Source organism: Xenopus tropicalis, chromosome 9, assembly GCF_000004195.4.
Source record: "Xenopus tropicalis strain Nigerian chromosome 9, UCB_Xtro_10.0, whole genome shotgun sequence".
NCBI classification, from domain to species: domain Eukaryota; kingdom Metazoa; phylum Chordata; class Amphibia; order Anura; family Pipidae; genus Xenopus; species Xenopus tropicalis.
Genome location: NC_030685.2, coordinates 82,056,984 through 82,080,606, shown reverse-complemented (window position 1 = coordinate 82,080,606; position 23,623 = coordinate 82,056,984). Strand labels below are relative to the sequence as shown.

Sequence of the window (23,623 nt, the reverse complement as noted above, 5' to 3'; positions counted from 1 at the left end):
TTATTTGCCGCCATCTAACTTTTTACATTATTGAAACAGGGGCCAAAAAACCTATTGCTCCTCAAGGCTACAGTTTTATTGTTATTGTTACTTTTTGTAGCTTTCTTTTCTATTTAGGCCCGTGCCTATACATATACCATTCTCTCATCCAAACCGCTCCTTGGTTGCTAAGCTAACTTGGACCCTAGCAACCAGCCACTGAAACTCCAAGATGCAGAGCTCCTGAACAAAAAGTGAAATAACTAAAAAAAACTACAAATAATAAAAAACGAAGACCAATCGCAAATTGTCTCTATCCTACTAAAAAGTAACTCAGCAGATTTTACTCCGTACCTTTACTTACACTTTGTAGGGATTCTGTGCCCAAGTTGTGTATTCTGTACAGCTCATTGGCACACATGGCACTGAAGGATGAATAGGGGTGTTTATGCCATTATGGGATACTGGGAAAGGGGTGACTGGTTCAGCAATATATACAATTGCCCTTACTGGTAATACTGGGGCTTTTAGAAGCAGCCAAAAGCACCATGAAGCAGAAAGGGGCCAGTTTGTGTCTTTTATTGTTACAGAGACCCAGCGCTTCTCACTTACCCAGTGGCCAGGCCCACAGTACCGACAGCGGCACTAATAAGCCCAATATATAAATATATGTGCCCAATATACAGTATTTATGTCTGTTCCACTCCATGGAGCTGTAAGTAAATCTCAGTGAATCAGAGCTGCTGCCCAACCCATTAGTCTGATACGTCTGCCCAACACTGTCACTAACCCAACCAAATGTAGCACAACTTAGCCAACAGGGGGATCTCTCCCTACTATACCTGCTATCCCACAGCCCCAGTCCCTTCCCAGAGGCTATTATCCCCCCACTGCTACTATAGGCACCATCCCTCCCTACTATACCTGCTATCCCACAGCCCCAGTCCCTTCCCAGAGGCTATTATCCCACTGCTACTATACGCACCATCTCTCCCTACTATACCTGCTATCCCACAGCCCCAGTCCCTTCCCAGAGGCTATTATCCCACTGCTACTATAGGCACCATCTCTCCCTACTATACCTGCTATCCCACAGCCCCAGTCCCTTCCCAGAGGCTATTATCCCCCCACTGCTACTATAGGCACCATCTCACCCTACTATACCTGCTATCCCACAGCCCCAGTCCCTTCCCAGAGGCTATTATCCCCCCACTGCTACTATAGGCACCATCTCTCCCTACTATACCTGCTATCCCACAGCCCCAGTCCCTTCCCAGAGGCTATTATCCCCCCCACTGCTACTATAGGCACCATCTCTCCCTACTATACCTGCTATCCCACAGCCCCAGTCCCTTCCCAGAGGCTATTATCCCCCCACTGCTACTATAGGTACCATCTCTCCCTACTATACCTGCTATCCCACAGCCCCAGTCCCTTCCCAGAGGCTATTATCCCCCCACTGCTACTATAGGCACCATCTCTCCCTACTATACCTGCTATCCCACAGCCCCAGTCCCTTCCCAGAGGCTATTACCCCCCCACTGCTACTATAGGCACCATCTCTCCCTACTACCTGCTATACCACAGGCATATTTATTTATATTAGATCTTTGCTTTTGTTTTCCAACTTGTAGGCGACCATTAAAATCTAATTGGTTGCTAGGGGCTTACACACTATAATAAATATGCCCCAATGTGTAAATGTTGATCCCACCCGTATCGATGCGACGCTCAGAGATCAGCAATTTGCAGGACATTGAAAGTAACCAACATGAAACATCTGTGATTTTAGCAATTGCAAGTAAGATGGGGTCTCCCCAGGGTGCAAGATCCCCCCACTGAGCTTCTGAAGGAAGACCAATCGCAGGCTGCACGGTAGAAGACTAACCTTTATTCAGTGCATTAATACAACTAAGACGCACTCCCCGGCAGTCTATGCTCCCATTAGTCAATCACAGTGTTATTATTAATTAGCAGCCGAGCTGTAGAACAGTGATTATAAAGTTAACCTATTAAATGCCGCTTATAAAAAAGACATTAATCAATTTGATTGTGGAAACATGTTAATCTGTGTTGCTAGGGGGGATGTTAGGGGACAACAGAGCGTCCTTAGTCACATGGCACTGTAAGGCAACGGAGAGTGCAGCATATTTCTGTTTCTGGCCGGTAGCCTCTGACTCCTATTGGGCCCCGTAGGTTTCTCAGGGGGTCAGTCGCTTGGGGTCACGTGGGAACATGGAGGTCTGACGGACGTTGTGCAGCCCTAAGTACAGCATGGTGACACGCTCCAGACCTGTAACACAAGCAAACGTGCTCAGTATTTGCCTTGCAACGGCGACATCTACTGGTAAAGGATAGAATAAAACAATAATAACAAATATATAAACTGCTAAGACTATGGGCAGATATATTATATATATCAAATAATAATATATCAAAATAAATAATGCTTACTGTCAGTTTGGTATAGCTTAAATACCATTCTGTGCGGAGGGGTGTTAGAGCTCAGTGACGGCGCTGAACTCTAACACCCCTCTAAATGGCGGGGATTCACTGCACATTGCAAGGAGAGGCTTAGGAACTTGAACAGTGTTACTGCTGGGTAAAAAGTCCAGTGTAATATAAAGCTGGGGGTAAAGTACCTATGCCACCGCCGGCGTGGGGAGGGGCCCCGAAGCGGAAGGAGTCGATGTAGGCCTTGATTTTCTCCAAGTCTGTGAAAAGAAAAGACACACAATGAGAGATACAAGTTAAAATAAAGGCTCACAAGTGGCCATTTTTATTTCTTCCAATTTTTAAAACATTATTTACCCTTTTTCCACTTTCTGATGGGGGGGTCACCGACCCTGACAACCAGAAACCTACTGCTCTGTGAGGCTACAAATGAATTATGTTTTATTCCTTATCTTTCTATCAGCTCCTCTCCTACCCACCTTCCTCTCTCTCTCACCCCACTGAGAGCGCCGGACAAGCAGCTAAATAATTCAAACCCCAAGGTACCAGGGCAGGTAAAGGGCAAGTAAAAGCTGCAGTAGTGGGGCTGCCCACCATCGTATCATTGCGCCATTTATACGGCAGATATCGCTTACCAATGGCATGGTGTGTGGCCCTCTCGGTGAGCAGCTGGGGATCATGGACTCTCTGGGCTCCAGACAAGATCTCCTCCCCTCTCATGAACATATCGTAGGAGTTGGAGTATTTCTGTGGAACGATATTGGCAGATACTAATATTATGCACACTGCAGTAAAAGCATCACTGTATCTACCTATCTATCTATCTATCTATCTATCTATCATCTATCTGTCTCTATCTATCATCTATCTATCTATCTATCTATCTATATCTATCTATCATCTATCTATCTATCTATCTATCTATCTATCTATCTATCTATCTATCTATCAAAAAGTCACGTGATTTGAAGGATTCGATTTGGCCAGGGGCAGCTGAATCCCAAACCGAATGTTGGATTTGGTGCATCCCTACTCTTTATATGTCTATATCTATAGATATCCTGCAGCAGTGGCCAGAACTCTACACTCTATTAACTGAACTCCAAGTTCCTTCCTGGTTCCTGTCAGTATAATGCATGTATAGCAATATCCGTCAGGATTGGCCAATCACACGGCCCAGGGAGTTGAACAGAATGTCACATGATGGGTAGCGGTAATGCCCTTGGTACAGTACCTGTACTTGATCCCAACTAAGATATAATTACCCCTTATTGGGGCAGAACAGCCCTATTGGGTTTATTTAATGGTTAAATGATTCCCTTTTCTCTGTAATAATAAAACAGTACCTGTACTAGATCCCAACTAAGATATAATTACCCCTTATTGGGGCAGAACAGCCCTATTGGGTTTATTTAATGGTTAAATGATTCCCTTTTCTCTGTAATAATAAAACAGTACCTGTCCTTGATCCCAACTAAGATATAATTACCCCTTATTGGGGGCAGAACAGCCCTATTGGGTTTATTTAATGGTTAAATGATTCCCTTTTCTCTGTAATAATAAAACAGTACCTGTACTTGATCCCAACTAAGATATAATTACCCCTTATTGGGGCAGAACAGCCCTATTGGGTTTATTTCATGGTTAAATGATTCCCTTTTCTCTGTAATAATAAAACAGTACCTGTACTTGATCCCAACTAAGATATAATTACCCCTTATTGGGGGCAGAACAGCCCTATTGGGTTTATTTCATGGTTAAATGATTCCCTTTTCTCTTTAATAATAAAACAGTACCTGTACTTGATCCCAACTAAGATATAATTACCCCTTAATGGGGCAGAACAGCCCTATTGGGTTTATTTAATGGTTAAATGATTCCCTTTTCTCTGTAATAATAAAACAGTACCTGTACTTGATCCCAACTAAGATATAATTACCCCTTATTGGGGCAGAACAGCCCTATTGGGTTTATTTAATGGTTAAATGATTCCCTCTTCTCTGTAATAATAAAACAGTACCTGTACTTGATCCCAACTAAGATATAATTACCCCTTATTGGGGGCAGAACAGCCCTATTGGGTTTATTTAATGGTTAAATGATTCCCTCTTCTCTGTAATAATAAAACAGTACCTGTACTTGATCCCAACTAAGATATAATTACCCCTTATTGGGGCAGAACAGCCCTATTGGGTTTATTTAATGGTTAAATGATTCCCTCTTCTCTGTAATAATAAAACAGTACCTGTCCTTGATCCCAACTAAGATATAATTACCCCTTATTGGGGGCAGAACAGCCCTATTGGGTTTATTTCATGGTTAAATGATTCCCTTTTCTCTTTAATAATAAAACAGTACCTGTACTTGATCCCAACTAAGATATAATTACCCCTTATTGGGGCAGAACAGCCCTATTGGGTTTATTTAATGGTTAAATGATTCCCTTTTCTCTGTAATAATAAAACAGTACCTGTACTTGATCCCAACTAAGATATAATTACCCCTTATTGGGGCAGAACAGTCCTATTGGGGTTATTTAATGTCTAAATGATTTTTTAGTAGCCTTAAGGTATGAAGATCCAAACTGCAGAAAGATCTGAAAAACCCCAGGTCCAGAGCATTCTGGATAACAGGTCCCATACCTGTATGAATGAATGAATGTGCAACTATAAAGCAGCGCCAGTAGCAGCATAGAGCGCACTTACAGGGTCCTGCGGATCGGGCATGGTGTAGAAGGGTCGCACAGCCAGTGGGTATTTATCCAGGATGTAGAAGTCAGTGTCGTACTGGAAATAAATGAGAGAGAGATTTGTGTGCAAGTTGTACATCACTGCCCTGTGTCACATTTACAGTCTCGCTTTACTGCCAACGCTGCGCCATATAATTACATTCTATATTTCAGTGCTGTTATTTATATGACACTGGCAGCAAGCAAGGCTATCCAGCCCCTACAACTAATCCATATGAATTATTACCTTCTCTTTCACCAGGCGCCCCAGGAGCTTCTCATTCGGGGTGCTATGAGAAAAGAAAGGGGGGGCTGTAACTGGCGGCACAAATACTGTAATACAAGGCTTCAAATCACTGCTATCTGGGGGGCACAACTCCACCTACTGGGGGGTAATTAAAAGGGATATTGAGCCACCTACCCCCTGGATTTTCTGAACTAGCAGAAAATCCCAGCATACACAAACACTTCAAGGGGTTGTTTACCTTAAAATTAACTTTTAGTATGATGTTCAGGTCTTTATTTTATTTTCATGTAGTCTTTGAATTACTTAGCTTTTTGTTCAGCAGCTCTCCAATTTGGAATTTCAGCAGGTATCTGGTTGCTAGGGTTTAAACTACCCTAGCAACCAGGCCATGGTTTGAATGAGAAACTGGATTATGAATAGGAGAGGGGCTGAATAAATAGATTATTATAAGAAAAAGTAGCAACAACAATAACATTGTAGCCTCACAGAGCAAGAGTTTTTGGCTTCCGGGGTCAGTGCAAATTATTTAGAATCTATAAGGAATAAAAAAAAGACCAATTGAAAGGTTGCTGAGAACTGGTCATTTTATAACACACTAAATATTAACTTAAAGGTGACCCACCCCTTTTAGAGCTGGGATATCTATAACCCTAGTTTTACGAGATGGGTAAGTCCAATTGGTACAATTATATTACCCCATAGGAACCAACCCCCTCGCCTGTGAATGTAATACCCCCCTCCCCTCCACCTATCCCTTACAGAGGGAATCTCTGTACTTTGCTCTCTTTCCCATAGTCAGGCATGGAGCCAGAATCTGCCTGAAGGGACCCGTGGATCCAGGAGAATCAGCAAGTCGGTACCTGAGATCTTCCTCATCTCCCATCTCCACTCCAGCTTCCCGCAGCATGGCAACTCCCTCGGTGTACTCCAGGCGCAGGGTCGGCTCGAGGAATTTGAATGGCTCGCTAGGGAACTGTTTGCAGACTGTCTGAATCTCCGTCTGGAACCTAGAAGTGACGCGGGGAGAGGAACAAGCAGTTTTAGCATTAGGAGAAGGACGTAAGAAGGATTAGGCCTTTATTGTGGGGCCAGGGTATAGAGATCAAGCTTAGAAATAAAGTGTCCATTAGTAACTGCATTGCGCTATGGTATGTTTGGGTTTATGATAATCTGTAGAGGAAACATGTAATTGAGATAATGCATATGTCAGGAAAACTAGGTTTCACCAACGGTCACTAGAGGGCGCTATAATCATTCTGTAATGCAGAATCCAGTGATTATTACATGCTACACACTTGGAACAAGAAAAATAATTTTGGCAACAAACAGAATAAATGATGTCGGTTACAGCCTCCTCACCCCATGTTGGCAGGACTGATGTGCAGCTCCCATGATCCCCTGGGAGCCTCCCCTCTGTTATACATAGACAAGGACAGGGGAGAAGGGAGACTGTCAGCCTCGGGGGACACGTTACCTCTCCTGCAGGCCTTTGAATATCTGCACCAGGGTGTCTGCAATCTCATCTACAACCTCATGGTAGTGGTAGTTAAAGGCCATTTCTATATCCAGACCCACAAACTCCGTCAGATGCCGGTGGGTGTTTGAGTCTTCTGCACGGAACACTGGGAAAGCAATGAGCCAATCAGTGACGGAGACAAAGAAATCAGAACCAGCAGTTCCCAGACCTGTAATTCTCTCTGGGGCTAAACCCAATCCAATTGTGTCCCAGCAGGAAGGGCCGAGGCTCTTAGTGCCAATACAGTGCCCCGTGGCACCCTGCCAGCCACTCTAATGAATTTGGCTAAACACTCCCCTATGTGCAACCTGTTCATTGCATAATCACAATATTTTTGGCATTTCCAGCTGATTGGATGATTCTGCAGCCTAGAGAGGAACCCATGCTGTTATTGGCTCTGGGAAGCACTTTATTTCAGTTCACCGTCTGTTTATCCATAAAGCTGTCCCGTTGTGTTAATACTTTAAATATATCCTTATGGTGCATACAGGTATAGGATCCGTTATCCGGAGACCCGTTATCCAGAAAACTCAGAATTATGGAAAGGCCATCTCCCATAGACTCCATTATAAGCAAATAATTCACATTTTTAAAACTGGTTTCCTTTTCTCTGTAATAATAAAACAGTACCTGTACTTGATCCCAACTAAGATATAATTACCCCTTATTGGGGGCAGAACAGCCCTATTGGGTTTATTTAATGGTTAAATGATTCCCTTTTCTCTGTAATAATAAAACAGTACCTGTACTTGATCCCAACTAAGATATAATTACCCCTTATTGGGGGCAGAACAGCACTATTGGGTTTATTTAATGGTTAAATGATTCCCTTTTCTCTGTAATAATAAAACAGTACCTGTACTTGATCCCAACTAAGATATAATTACCCCTTATTGGGGCAGAACAGCCCTATTGGGTTTATTTAATGGTTAAATGATTCCCTTTTCTCTGTAATAATAAAACAGTACCTGTACTTGATCCCAACTAAGATATAATTACCCCTTATTGGGGCAGAACAGCCCTATTGGGTTTATTTAATGTTTAAATGATTCGCTTTTCCCTTTTAAGTCATATAAATCAGGTTGATGGAGCTCTGACCACTAGAGGGAGCTCTTGTTCCAACAAACTGCTTTCCATTGCTTTCTCCATGCAAGGTGCTATTCCCTGGCGTTCCCCAGGGGCAGATTGTTATAGGGGCTAATGCCAATGAAGCAGGATTAACCCTTAAGTATATTTAGTGCTTCCTGTGTGCCACTTACCTGGCCCAATGCAGAAGACTTTCTCAAAGTCAGCACAGATGCACATCTGCTTGTACAGCTGCGGGGACTGTGCCAGGTAGGCGCTGGTTTTAAAGTAGGAAACGGTGAACACATTGGCACCTCCCTCACTGGCAGCTAGAAAAGCAAATAAATCAATAAATAATCTAATGATAGGTTTGTTTCTATACTTGCTGAATAAACATTGTATATGTATATTGTACATTGCAAGTGTCACCTGGATATGTGGCAGTTGCAAGACCAATGCTTCCAGGCAGTTACCATAAAGACCAAGTGATTGGGGGGTACTTAAATATTAAACACCTTTAAAACAAATGGGATGTTATTTCTGTTTGCAATCGCTATTTTAAAGGGGAACTTTCCATGACTGGGATTTCCAGGCATTCCCCATCCATGTCAATAAGGGATGTAGGAGGCAATTTTGTGCACTTTTTTCAGCAGGCAGGAAAGTACCGTGTGAATCTCCATCCGCAGGGAGGACAGCAAAGCAGCATCAGTGCCCACCGGTTGATGGGACAGTTGGTACAACTAACAGATAAAACACAGCTTGTAACAGTGCCACCTAGTGGATAGCCATGGAAGTAGTACACAAAAAGCCTATTTATACCAATATAGAGGGAGCAGAGAGTCTGACAGTCCCGGTTATAGGGAATGCACCTACCAGAGATGATTTTTGGGGTCTGGATCTCCACAAAGCCTTTCTGAGTGAGGGTCTCTCGGAAGAGCTGACAGACCCCCGACTGGAGTCCAAACACGGCCTGGCTGGTGGAAGTCTGTGTACAGAAAGGCCCTACAGTTAGTGCTGAGCCCTCAGATTGAAGCCCCAATGGTACAGCAGCTCTGGGGCATAGAGGCAGCAAGGAACGGACCTGAGCGATCCATTGTACCTGCCGGACATTGTATTGGAAGGAATTCATTGGCCCCTGGTCTGGGCCTGAGATTTATATAGTGAATAAAGTGCCCCCTATTGTAAAATATAGGGATATTATAAGCCCCCGAGGAGTTCCTTATAATATATAGTGAATAAAGTACCCCCTATTGTAACATATAGGGATATTATAAGCCCCTGAGGAGTTCCTTATAATATATAGTGAATAAAGTACCCCCTATTGTAACATATAGGGATATTATAAGTCCCTGAGGAGTTCCTTATAATATATAGTGAATAAAGTACCCCCTATTGTAACATATAGGGATATTATAAGCCCCCGAGGAGTTCCTTATAATATATAGTGAATAAAGTACCCCCTATTGTAACATATAGGGATATTATAAGCCCCGAGGAGTTCCTTATAATATATAGTGAATAAAGTACCCCCTATTGTAACATATAGGGATATTATAAGTCCCAGAGGAGTTCCTTATAATATATAGTGAATAAAGTGCCCCCTATTGTAACATATAGGGATATTATAAGTCACTGAGGAGTTCCTTATAATATATAGTGAATAAAGTGCCCTCTATTGTAACATATAGGGATATTATAAGTCACTGAGGAGTTCCATGCCCATATAAAGGTACAAGGCTGAAGGCTTAATGCTTTTATACAGGTCATGGAACTCCGAGGTGAGTTTGAATATCCTCATATTTCTCAACAGTGGGTACATTATTTATTATAATAAACAATATATTATATACAATAATATATAACAAGTTTCAGTAAGTCATGTGACTGTAATGACATCACTAAGCTCCAATTATAACTGATGACATCACTAAGCACTGTTTATAAGGATATCATTAATAGTTTGGTCCCATAGGGAAATGACTGTATATTATAGAATATATAAAAGAATAAATGGGAGGTTACAGTTTGTGCCTATGGGGACAGGGGGAACAAACCAATACTATGAATCGGTGCTTCCCTCGTCCAGACCCTTCACTGTCAGTGTTTGGACCATTATGGTTACTTAGAAGGCAGGAGAGTAACTATTAAGGGAGTAGGCTCTGTGACTGCTGGGGGGCCCGGGGGCCCAGTTGGAAACTGACCAATAACTTGCTTTCATTTTGCCTTCGGGTGCTACCATTACCGATTCCTGTTTCAGTATCACACTGACAAGTCTCATTGCCTGCCTACTATTTCATCATGCTGCTGCCTAGCCTGCCTTCCATCATGTCTGCTGCCTGCCTTCCATCATGTCTGCTGCCTGCCCTGACTCTGCAACACTTCCTGACTTCTGTTGAGGCAATTTAATCAAAGATGCACTGGTCTAGTAATTCAGGCCAATTTGCTGCTTTGGTTGCTGTTGGTTACTGGACCTGAAGCATTTCTTCCACCTAATCCTGCTCTTTATTGCCCCCTTCTGGTGAGACCTGGGCAAATACACCTGCCCCAGCTGTCCCTGGCATTACTGCAGTACCTGTCCCATGATAACAGATTATTATTATTATTAACATTTATTTATAAAGCACCAACATATCCCGCAGCGCTGTACAATAAGTGGGTTACATACATTGGACATACAGAGTAACATATAAAGCAATCAGTAACCGGTACAGGAGGTGAAGGGAGCCCTGCCCAAAAGAGCTTACAATCTACAGGTGCCATAGTGTGAGACTAGAGGTCCGTGACTATGGGGGAAAGCAGTATGGGGATATGGGGAGGGGGCACTAGTCCGGTGCTTTCCACCCAAGTACTGAGGCACAAAGGTTTATTGGTAAATACCAAACACTGAGACGGCTGAACCCGGCAGAGTTCATATCTGAGCAGCCAGTTGGTCACGCAGACAGTTGCGAGACTCTTTTCTCCAGACTCAGTACGTCAGTAGCGCTGTTTTGCTTCCCCTTTCTCTCCCGCTTGGGGTTTCTCACTTCTAAACGCTACACGTGTATCTGCCTCGACTCGAGCAAAACAAATAACGTAAGTTCTGAATTTATCACAAAAACAAACCAGAAAAAAACAACATTCAGCAGTACAAAAATAATCCCTGTTTACTTGCATTTAAAGGGACAGTACTTATTTTTGCCTAACTTTTTAATCATGACAAAAGGCTTTTGATATTTCTTGATCAATAGGGAAGTTGAAGCTCCTCCATGCTTGGTCCTTGCGAGGTAGATAATTAGATTCCAATTATACAACCACCTCCCTTTGCCCTTTGTTGTGACTGTTTTGTCCATTATGCAGGGAGATTATCTGTTTCTCTATTTGTATGAAAAGGTACAGGCCCTGTAGCCCCTAGTTATATGGAATATTATACAGTATAGGCAGGCCGTTACTGTAGGCCTCATTCACTACATACGCCAGATACTACAATATCCACACTAACTGCTGACGTTTTTTCAAAATGAACGTTCCAATATTTCATATCTGGATATGGCAATAAAAAAAAAGTAAGACAATGAATTTCATGTAGAAATAACAGTTCAGGCTGAAAGCGAAATGCGGCTAAAGACGCCTATGAAAGGTTTAGGAGGGGAAGTGTAACAGGGGCTGTGGTTGGTTGTGGTTCGCCATCAACTGGAAACCTCGGCTGAAAGCCATTGGGTGAATGACTGTACCAATACGCCGACGGGGAGGCTGAGAATACAAATTGCGCCCATGATTATTTAAAATTGTGTTTGGTTTTCATCTTTTATTATTTGCGGTTTTGTTCAGCAGCTCTACAGTTTGGAATTTTAGCGGCTATCTGGTTGCCAGGGTCTTGTTTGCCTTAGCAACCAGGCAGTAGTTTGAATGAGAGACAGGAATATGAAGAGAAGAGGGACTGAATAGAAATAGAATAGGAATAAAAAGTAACAATAAAACTGTAGCCTTATTTAGCTGCCGGGGTCATTTGAAAGTTGGAATGAGGCAGAAGAGAAAGGCAAATGGCTCAAAAGCTACAAAAAATAATGAAGACCAATTGCAAAGTTGCTAGGAGTAGGAAATTCTATAATGTATTAAAAGTTAACCATGATGGCGGGGGCCCAGCTGGGACGAATAAATGTATCAGTAGCAAAAATAATCCAAAATGTCAAAACCATTAACCTCTCTGGCATTCCGATGGCTAATTCCCAGTTTCCTGTGACCCCCTCGCCCCCCATACACACACTCATGGGCCCTTAGCAGCCACTCCTTCCCCTTCGCTCACAATGAGAGGAAAAAGGGTCTCGGAGCAAACAGCGGCCGTTAGTTAGTGAGAAACGCTTGCAGGGGAAGTCGCTGAAATCAGCTCAATTTATTGCGGCCAAAACAAGTGCAAGAGATTTGTGTGTTTAGGAATGTGTTGGTGGGTGCGGAGGGGGGGGGGGGGGGCTCCAGGCAGATGTGTGCAGTGGAGCATAACAATGACTGGGGGGGAGATACATATTTGAGGGGGCAACACGTGCACAACAACAACAAGTGCTCCCGTTCCTGTTTACGTAGGTACCCGGCAAAGACAACAGCGCTCGTTCAGCGCAGATCCCACGGGCGTCGCATCAAAGGATTCTCCGTGGCTTTAGCAGCTGCACAGACATTGTTTTCTTACAAGGATACAATAAACATAAGGAGTTGAAAGAGCCAAAGGGTTTCCATTGCTTTGCCTTGCACTAGTGACAGACTGGGGGAGAGCTGAAAGGCAAAGCGACAGTAGCCGCTCTATAGCCATCGGCACGGGATCACTCGCCCGATTTCAGGTTCAAAAGGCTGAGTGACCGGACTATTCCAAGAGACTCGCTCTTACATGGAAATCTCTCCCAGTCTTCTATCTGAGTGGAATTGCAGCAATGTATAACAGTAATAAAGAGGAACATGGCAGGGGGGTCCCCTGTCTCCCACACTATTTGCATTGGCTGTGGAGCCATTAGCCATTGAGGGTTAGATATAGTTATATTCTGGTGCTGCCCTGCCTAACATGGTATTTTCATGAACATATTGTACCCCCTACATTACCAGAAGGCAGTTTATAAAGTGGGCCTATGCCATCAGGCCTTGGAGCCCCTGCACACTTTGCACATTATGACTACACTGTAAGCCGTGTAAAAGCAGCTCCTCCACTCTATACTCCCCCATGTAACCATTTTGTAACCTGCAACCAGAATATTCACACTATTCATATACTCGAAAGCTTTATGGGGATTGGTCTTTGCAAGTAGAGCAATCAATTCCTGCTGCTTCACAAAACTTTACAGAGTTTTCCATTAGACCAAGCTCTGACATTAGTAAGCTCCCAGCATGCATGTAGGCACTTATACACAAAAGGCAATTTAATGAGAAGCCAATAAACCATGCCTGTATGCTGTAGAGTTACATTGGGTTACAGAATAGGAAAAATCCCAGCATTACACAAAAGGTCAACATTTTTATGTGGTAATTGCAGTTGGATTAAAAAAAACAAAAAACACTATTTAATGCCGACACAAACCATTGTGTAATATGAGTTTGGGTGAATGGACTGACAAGCCTTGTGACCAGGGCACCGGGTCTATTAACTCAGCAGTAACTGCAGCCACGAGACACCCGTGGTGTCTCCTCAGCACCGGTCATTGCCTATAATAGAACCCAATGCTGCTCTAATGTCCATTATAGCCACTGACAGGGGCAGGTTCAGGTGGGCATGGGCTAAACCATTAGATCAGATCCACTTGTTCTGCACATCTATTGGATATTCCTGTGTATGGCCAGCATAGGCAGTGGGTATAGGGTATAAGCCCTGGGTGCTGTTTATGTTGCTAGGCACCTGTAGAGATTCCTGTTTGTTAGCAGGCAAATACAAAGAATTTTATTTTTATTCTATTTTACTTACCCTTAAATCAATGACTCTATTGTCCAGCCTGGTATCCTGGTTCACAGTCGCTCTTCCTTCCTAGAGAAAAAGAAACAAATAATGAGAATGGCGCAGGCGTCACAGAGATTCACATAGTTCTGCAGTCTCTCACTGCCCTGCTGCTCTCTCATATAAACACTGCTCTCCCATATAACACACTGATTTAAATGGAAACCAGGGCCCCACAAATGTGCAGGTGTTGCTGAACTACATGTCCCAGAATATCATGAGAGCAGCTAGCCACTGGGGAGAGGGGTTGCTGGGAGCTGTAGTTCTGATACTTAAGACCTCAGTCCTTACTGAGAAACAGGATATGCAGGTTTACTTCCCCTTTAAAGAACCCATTAGGATTCCCTATAGTAGGAGCCTCTTAATAAAATGTGTTGAGCATTTCTGTGCAATGAACTCAGGGCTGATCCGCTGCTATAAATAGGCATTATTGGTTTTATACCCAGGGGTGCCACTTGTGGGAACGAAACCTGCAACTGCCAGCACAGCTGTGTGACGGTTTGTTTACAAACTGCCAATGTGCGTCGCTTCTATGCCCTCGACCAAAGAAATCTCTGCATCAGCGAAGAAGCAAAAGGAGCGTGGGTTTTGTTTGGGTGGACTGATCCGGAGGGAACACTCAGGGGTTAGGTTCTAAACTCAATCTCCAGGTTTTCCTATTGATGGAGTGCTTCGCTGGCCAACCTCTCCTGCTCCGTTGGCTCCGACTCCTGAAACAATGTAGCAGAAGCCTGCAGTCTAACAGACCCAGAGGAGATCCGCTTGTGCTACATTGTTTCAGGAGTCAGAACCAATACTGGTTTCCAGTAGCAATGATCGTTCCGAATAATGTTGAATTAATGTATATTGGAGAGGGGCGCCGTGCAAAAGGCAACAGTTGCGCTTCCTATTTATCAGGGACTATTTGTTCCTTAAACACTTCTGCTTCATTTTACCAGGCAGAACCATAAACAAAGGAAACTCAGGGTATAAGTGATATTGCTTAGGGCTATACAGTGTGGGAGACACGGCTGGAATTCCATAAATCACTAGCGCCGGCAGTTACACGGCAACCAGGAAACACACTACTGTACAATAAACGGCAACATTAAATCCTCATTTCCCCCCAAACCACTTCAATCAGAACAAAATGTTGTTTTGGTGCCAGGAGACAACGTGTGCCCTTGTTTATTCTATCCTCTCGCTGTGTATATGTTACTGTACGCGCTAGTGCAACTGGATACGCAGAGTGTTGTATGAGGGAGAGTGAAATCCGGGCCTCGGATGTAAATAAAACCATCACCTCATCTCCTTCCGTCTCGGGACGCACAGCATCTTCCAGCTGGAGGGGCAGGCGAGGCTCAGCCGCACTGATCACATAGATCTGAAATAGATTGATTATACATGAATGGTATCAGTAACAGCAGAGACTGTTAGTTATACAAGCACATACCTGTAGTATAGAAATCAGCACAGGGTAATAAGGCAGTGCTGTATCTGCTGCACTGATCCTACCTACCCTCCAGTGATGGTATGTTCCTTATTATTACTGTGTATATCAATACAGGGTAATAATAAGGAACATACCATAACTGGAGGGTAGGTAGGATCAGTACAGCAGATACTGGATCTGTAGTAGGGGGGGGGGGGGGGGGAAGAGGCTGGTAAAGACCCTAACAGTTCCAGAGCTGATGTTTGGTGCTGCAGCTCGGCACTGGGAAAAATATCTTTAAGGTCCCCATACACGGGCCCACAGTAGCTGCTGATATGGGTCCCTTAGACAGATTCGGCAGCTAATCGGCCCGTGTATGGGCACTACCGACGGCCTGCCCGACTGATATCTGGCCTGAAATCGGGCAGGTTAGAAAATCTAGTTGGACCGACTTTACCTATGCCAGTGTCATGGGGACCTTTAGTCTCTGAACCAATCCAATGCCAGAGCTGAGTTCCCCATTCACCTTGGGGTGGGGAGTGGTTTCTCTGCACTCACAGATGAAAACAAAATAGCAGGATCCTCCAAGACTGCCCAATCACAGGCAGAACCAGCAGCTTGCAATCCAAAACCATTACCATAGTAAGAGACAGATACCGATGGGACCAAATGGAAAAAATCCATTGGCCAAGCACTACATGTGGTTGTGGAGGTGGAGAGCGGCTAACCATTTTGTTGGCCCTGAGGCCAAACAGCCATATGATCCCCAATAGGATATCCTAGTGGCCCCTAGCTTCCTCCATGTGGAGGGCTGATAAACTCATAAAACATAAGATTGAGGGCCAGATTATATGAGAATAGTGAAGTCATATAAATAGATCTGAACCTGTGACACACGGGGCCACTTAGTAGCAGCTACTTGTCACGGCTACAACGCCAGAAAATCCCCTGCCATAGACAATACTGAGAATTGCCTCTGCTAACCACACGGAGAGACAACTATCAGTAAATGATCAGCATTGTCTATTTAAGTAGCCATGACAAGTAGCTGCTACTAGTAGCTCCGTGTGTCTTCACCCTAATTGTAACATAGTCCTGTACATACGGAGTGCTAACTGCCCCCTCGCTATAGGACAGGGTGTATATTTAGCAATGTGCCTATCAGCACTTACTCTCTCAATGTGAAGCTCCACATCTTGCTGGGTGCAGCTCTCGATCTTCTGATCCACCTTGCGCACCACTCCTTCCACGTCCACAATGCTCTCCTTTGTGATGCTGCCAACAAGACCATGGTTGACTGGTTAGTGCAATGTTTATGAAAGTGCTCCACACATGGTAATATATTGGCAAGTCTTTCTCATTAGTGCACAGATATGGCTTTACTGGCACGGGTTCATCCCCGCTCTTTAAGCACAACATATGCAAAAGTGTTTCAAAGTGAGCTTCCATTACTACAAATATTCCATAAAACTGTACAACTATGATTAATACTATTTCTGCACTATCATCATACAGGCCACAAACTGACTGTGCCTTTATATTGCTACAGAACTTTCAATATCTACCAATATCCTTATCATTTACAGTAGGGGGTACATTATCCCTTATAATACATGAGTGATACTCAGAGTTCCCTGTATAACTCAGCCTGCAGCCTTGTGCCTTTATATGGGCACAGAACCCCTCAGTGACTGCTAATATCCTTATCATTTACAGTAGGGGGTACATTATCCCTTATAATACATGAGTGATACTCAGAGTTCCCTGTATAACTCAGCCTGCAGCCTTGTGCCTTTATATGGGCACAGAACCCCTCAGTGACTGCTAATATCCTTATCATTTACAGTAGGGGGTACATTATCCCTTATAATACATGAGTGATACTCAGAGTTCCCTGTATAACTCAGCCTGCAGCCTTGTGCCTTTATATGGGCACAGAACCCCTCAGTGACTGCTAATATCCTTATCATTTACAGTAGGGGGTATATTATCCCTTGTGCCTTTTTCAAAACAAAAATTTAGTTCTGCTAGTGCAGAGCGCGCATTTGTGCTTTTTGCACTTGCTCTGCGGCCCCTCTAGACCCGCTCCGACGCTAAAGGTGTAAACGAGGAGTGGGAGAGAGGGGTCAGAATCGCCACTGGGTCACAGAACCCCTCAGTGACTTTTAATGTCCTTATAACTTACAGTAGGGGGTACAGTATCACTGCAGCCATACATTGTAACAGTACAGGGCGCTTACTGTAGAGATGACAATAGCAGATGGGGAATCAGCCTGGAAGCTCTTTATCAGCTGAGAATGAAAGGAAGTTAAACCTTTTGCTTTAAGAAAAAAACATAATATATATATGCAGGGGGTTGGGGGGTAATTGTTTAGGAGAGCAGCAATGCCTGGATTAAAAACATCCGGGAGGAGTTTACTCAGAGTGTGGGAGAAATGAGAAATTGCGCTCACAGAGCAGCCACTGGGGGGGATAGAAAGAGCCCATATTATCCCTAGGGGGGTCATTGCATCATAGTGGGGCCAGAATAAGTTATGGCATGAAAACGCTCCTGGGCTCATCACTTTGTGCCAAACTTATAGAGAACAATGGAGTTTTATGTAAATCTGAAACACCCGCAGAGAAACTAAAAAAGGAAATGCCTGCAATTACAAATTCAATATTCCCATCAGATCTGAATGAAGCCCTGAGATTTGGGTCAGAGTGGTCCGAGGTGGTTATATTTTTATGGCAACCCTCACTCACCCTACAGTAAGTTCTCCTCGCTCTTATAAACACTGCAGCTGTTAGGTAAGTACGGTAATAAAATAGTACAAAAGTCACAATAAATCGGTACCTTACCATTCCAAAGCAGCATAACAATACCATAAGTGATACAGGCCCCATAACAATACCATAACTGATACAGGCCCCATAACAATACTATAACTGATACACACCCCATAACAATACCATAACTGATACACACCCCATAACAATACCATAACTGATACAGGCCCCATAACAGGGGTCCCCAACCTTTTTAACCTGAGAGCCATATTCAAATGTAAAAAGAATTGGGGAGCAACACAAGCATGAAAAATGTTCCTGGGGGTGCCGAAAAAGCTATGATTGGTTATTTGGTAGCCGCTATGTGGACTGGAAACATACAGGAGACTTTGGTTGGCATTGCACGTGGTTTCTATGCAACCAAAACTTGCCTCCAAGCCAATATTTCAAAAATAAGCCCCTGATTTGAGGCCACTGGGAGCAACATCCAAGGGGTTGGGGAGCAACATGTTGCCCCCAAACCACTGGCATTGCCCCATAACAGTACCAGGAAGGCTGTGTGCAACGTGCACACTTGGGTGCTGAATATGTATGAGGACTGGGTGACTGGCACCAATACCCTAGTGGCTAGTATCTAGTACCGACAGGCCAGTGGAAATGGTTCATTATTGAAACATATTGCAGCTTTACACTCTGTAGCATGAAACGCGTCGGGATATGGTAGACATTTCCATAATAAACCCTTTGACACTGGCCAGTCTATGGGTTGTCCTGTTCATGTCTTTCCATTCTCCTTCATGCGCTTATTTTGGCTAAAGGTTCAGAATTTGAATCTGTGGCCCCCGTGGTATCACTAGGGAGAATCTTACACTAATTTGTGCCAATTCTATATGAAATAATTAATGCAAGGAACTGACCTAACGGCCTCCAAATTCTGCTTCAAGAACCCTAAGTAAAACAGGGCCTATAGCTGGGGCCTCCGGGGTTATTGGATAAGAAGGTCCCAGGGGGGTAATAGCTTCTCAGGCTCTTCGATGCCCCCATAAAGTGGCACACCGGCGGGGGCACAGGGTTGGCGGTGACACAAAACCCAACAGCGTGACTCATTAGGACGAGTAACTGATGCTTTTAATTGCCTGTGAACCTGCGGCCGTTGTAACCACACGTTTCCTCCGACGATGCCATGAACTGTCAGCGGCTCCATGTGAGCGTAAATAAAAGTGAAATCTGTGTGATGCTGGGAAACAGATGCGAGTACAATAAATAGATCTGATAATGACGTGTGTAGCCAAACCGAGATGACTGGCTAGGGGTCTGCCTACTGCCAGAACGGCTATAATGAAGTGTAACACAGCAGGGATCAAGGGCCCAACTGATGCCAAGTTATTTGGTATTGTCTCATAGCCACTCAAGTTCCATAAATATAAGTCAGCACATGGGACTTGTAGAATACCCAGCCTGGGGGTTATAAGCCAGAATGTCATCCACATTAGTCGCCCACGACAAAACTCCCTGTTCGCAGGCGACTAATCTCCCCGAGTTGCCTTCACCTGCCATCCCACCGGCGAACATGTAAGTCGCCGGTGGGATGGCACACGCGGCGGCGCGATTTCCCGCGAATCGCCGAAAAAGCCTCGCGAGGTAACTTCGGCGATTTGCACGAAATTGCGCCGCTGCGGCGTGTGCCATCCCACCGGCGACTTACATTTTCACCGGTGGGATGGCAGGTGAAGGCAACTCGGGGAGATTAGTCGCCTGCGAACAGGGAGTTTTGTTGCGGGCGACTAATCTCCCTGTGTGCCAGAGCCCTTTAGGCTGTGACGGCCAAAAGAAATATCAGTGATACCTGGTCCTACTCCCCATTGTAAGCAGCAGTCCTGCCCTGCTTTATGGCTGAGATTCTAGCTATCTGTATAACAGAGCATTCTGTCACAGTGGCACAGATCCTATCTGACCCCCCCATTGTAAGCAGCAGTCCTGCCCTGCTTTATGGCTGAGATTCTAGCTATCTGTATAACAGAGCATTCTGTCACAGTGGCACAGATCCTATCTGATCCCCCCCCATTGTAAGCAGCAGTCCTGTCCTGCTTTATGGCTGAGATTCTAGCTATCTGTATAACAGAGCATTCTGTCACAGTGGCACAGATCCTATCTGATCCCCCCCATTGTAAGCAGCAGTCCTGCCCTGCTTTATGGCTGAGATTCTAGCTATCTGTATAACAGAGCATTCTGTCACAGTGGCACAGATCCTATCTGATCCCCCCATTGTAAGCAGCAGTCCTGCCCTGCTTTATGGCTGAGATTCTAGCTATCTGTATAACAGAGCATTCTGTCACAGTGGCACAGATCCTATCTGATCCCCCCATTGTAAGCAGCAGTCCTGCCCTGCTTTATGGCTGAGATTCTAGCTATCTGTATAACAGAGCATTCTGTCACAGTCTAGAAACACTACCATAAAGCAAAACAGGAATGCAGTGTTATTGCAGAAAAAGAAACCATAAAACACACTCAGCCAAGCACAAAAAGGCACTATATATAAGTGACAAATCCGAGTGATAATTTCACACTAGGATTTCAATATCCATTAATAGAGGCAAAATCCACAGGCCTGTAGCCTAGGGACAGCGCGGTCGTTTCCAGTATACAAAGTGGAACAGAGGCACGAGACTGCAGGAAATGATGAAGCCAATTAGCTTGATTGAAGTGACAGCAGTCAGTGATCAAAGTGAGATCTGTCACCTCGTCCAATCAATGGATCCAGTCTAATGAGCTCCGCAGGACTTATAACAAAAGGTAGGAGCGGGGCAGGCTGAATGGCTCCCAGGACATAGAGACACCACTTAAACAAAGATTCGTTTTCTGCATGTTCATTTCCCCAGGCTTCAGGTATCCCCGTACATTAATTAGCTCTTTGTTATGTACAGTATTGGGAACAAAGGCAAATTATCTGCACTAAAGGGAAAGTGAGTGAATTAACTGCCTGCACAACAATATGTTATGTCATTAGCAGCTCCCTCTTGATTTCTTTTATATATAGTAATGGCATTCACACTTCTAATATCCCTATACAACCTAGCTACACAGATACCAGTAAATATATGGGTAATGTACCCCCTACTGTAAATGATAAGGATATTAGCAGTCACTGAGGGGTTCTGTGCCCATATAAAGGCACAAGGCTGCAGGCTGAGTTATACAGGGAACTCTGAGTATCACTCATGTATTATAAGGGATAATGTACCCCCTACTGTAAATGATAAGGATATTAGCAGTCACTGAGGGGTTCTGTGCCCATATAAAGGCACAAGGCTGCAGGCTGAGTTATACAGGGAACTCTGAGTATCACTCATGTATTATAAGGGATAATGTACCCCCTACTGTAAATGATAAGGATATTAGCAGTCACTGAGGGGTTCTGTGCCCATATAAAGGCACAAGGCTGCAGGCTGAGTTATACAGGGAACTCTGAGTAGGGAACTCTAGAAGGATGATTATGTACCCCCTCATGTAAAGGATAAAGGAACAAGAGACATCACTAACCACATCATTTCTAGAGATAAATTGCATGTTACTCTTTTGTTTTTTCATAATATATATTTCTGAATGAAATCTAAATGATGCAACACCCCCCCAATCATTTCATCCCCGGGGGCCTGGGCAATGAGAGCCAAATGCCCCCTCTGACACTGATTACCAATAAGATGAAACTGTTCATATACATTTTCCTACAGTTACAAAACTTCTGTTTCACATGAAAGAGAATCACAAGAAAAACCTTTCCAGAAATCCCCACCTGTTTCTGTTTTTAAGTCATTTTAAAGCATTTTCTGATCAGATACGGGCTGAGGAGGTGACTGTTATTTTCCTATTTACACGTCAAGAAACTGAAACTGTGCCCAAAAACACATTAGGCATTAGTCCAATGTGACTGGCTGTGATTGGCTGCAATGGGTAAAAGCTCGTCTAGTTTGGCACCCACAAAGGCTTAGGGTGAAGACATACCGAGCTATTAGTAGCAGCTACTTTTTCACAGCTACTTAATTCCAGAAAATCCCCTGCCATAGACAATAATGAGAATTGCCTCTGCTAAAACACATGTAGAGCCAATTATCAGTAAATGATCAGCATTGTCTGTTTTAGTAGCTGTGACAAGTAGCTGCTACTAGTAGCTCTGTGTGTCTTCACCCTTAAGGAATATGGGCTCAATAAAAAGAATAATAAATATTGCACTCCTCCTTTGCTATTTTGTATAAGAAGCACAAGCAGCACAGCAACACAATATCTTAAGGTGCCCATTCACCTTAAAATCGCCAAGCGAGCGGATCTTCTCCCGATATCGCCCACCTACGGGAGAATCCAGGCTAATTCGGTCGTTTGGACGGGCATAGGCAAAGTCGGTCCGGGGACCGCATCAACGAGCCGATGTGGTCCCCGATACGACTGGATTTTTAAATCAGGCCCGTCGGTAGTGCCCATACACGGGCCGATTAGCTGCCGAATCTGTCTAAGGGACCCATATCTGCAGCTAGAATCGGCCCGTGTATGGGGACCTTTACTCTGCGGTTCTAGAGCAGGGGTTCCCAAACTGTGCGACTGGCAAGGCAAGCTTTGTATTATGCCAAAATCTTGTTTATGAGCCTGATGCCCATACACTGGATCCACAATTAGATGGTGAGGAGGGAGGGGGTAAAGTGACTGCTCAATGCAAAGTGAAAGTAATTCTCTATACCTAAGGCATAAGGGCGGGGCAGTCAATATATGACTGACAGCTGGGAATTGGATTTCATGTTTCATTTGAAAATTACTTTTATTATACAACTTTTTATGTCCCCTTTAAATGCAACGATCTAGTGCTCACATTCAGACTGAAATTGTAGGATAAATTGTAGATAAATGTTCTGAACATGAAATAGTTGGCAGAGGCCAATGGTACGAAAGTGACTTCCATTATAGGACCCCTCCCCCCCCACAAGGATATCGTCAGATACACAATACATGCGCAGATTTTATCCAAACCAAACCAAAATTTTCTATCCTGTCCAAACGACCGATCGCCGTGATATAAAAGTTACCGGGACAGTAATTCGGAGCCCCCCGACAATGGAATTATTATATCGGTGCGTGTATGGCCGGCTTCAGTCTCACTTTCCTAGGGAGCCCGTGGGCAACACTAGTGAGAGTGAGTTGTGTTTGAGTTGGAGAGACTGAGTGTGAGTGGGAGGCAGATTCTACTCTCGGTTGCACTGTCAGTCAGCAGCGAGTACAGAAATAAGCCTCTGGTTTTGTTTTTAGGATGCGTTTCGTTTACCTCAGATCACACGGCCGGTTCAAAGGAACCCTCCCCACCACCAGTATAAACTGTTAATGCAGCGGGGGGGGGGTCATTTTCCATTAAACCATAACGGAAAAACACTTGCTCTATACCTCTAACGGTCTCTTCCCCTCCGGCTATTCTGCAGCATGGCAGCACCCGCTAGAACATAGATTCAATTTGCATAACCAAGAGC

General features: G+C 44.1%; 1 protein-coding gene across 2 annotated transcripts in view; it reads right to left on the bottom strand.

The window, feature by feature from the left end:
• Positions 1-1,848: 1,848 nt before the first annotated feature.
• dars1 (aspartyl-tRNA synthetase 1) overlaps positions 1,849-23,623 on the bottom strand; it is a 50,643-nt gene continuing 28,868 nt past the window's right edge. The window contains exons 7-18 of one of the 2 annotated variants that reach the window (XM_012970267.3): positions 16,520-16,622; positions 15,219-15,299; positions 13,907-13,966; positions 8,863-8,974; positions 8,184-8,318; positions 6,883-7,030; positions 6,269-6,415; positions 5,409-5,451; positions 5,139-5,219; positions 3,069-3,180; positions 2,622-2,693; positions 1,849-2,272 (exon numbers count right to left, since the gene is read on the bottom strand). In XM_012970267.3, coding sequence (XP_012825721.2) covers positions 2,181-2,272; positions 2,622-2,693; positions 3,069-3,180; positions 5,139-5,219; positions 5,409-5,451; positions 6,269-6,415; positions 6,883-7,030; positions 8,184-8,318; positions 8,863-8,974; positions 13,907-13,966; positions 15,219-15,299; positions 16,520-16,622 — 1,186 coding nt within the window. In that variant the 3' untranslated portion in view covers positions 1,849-2,180. 2 annotated transcript variants of the gene reach the window in all.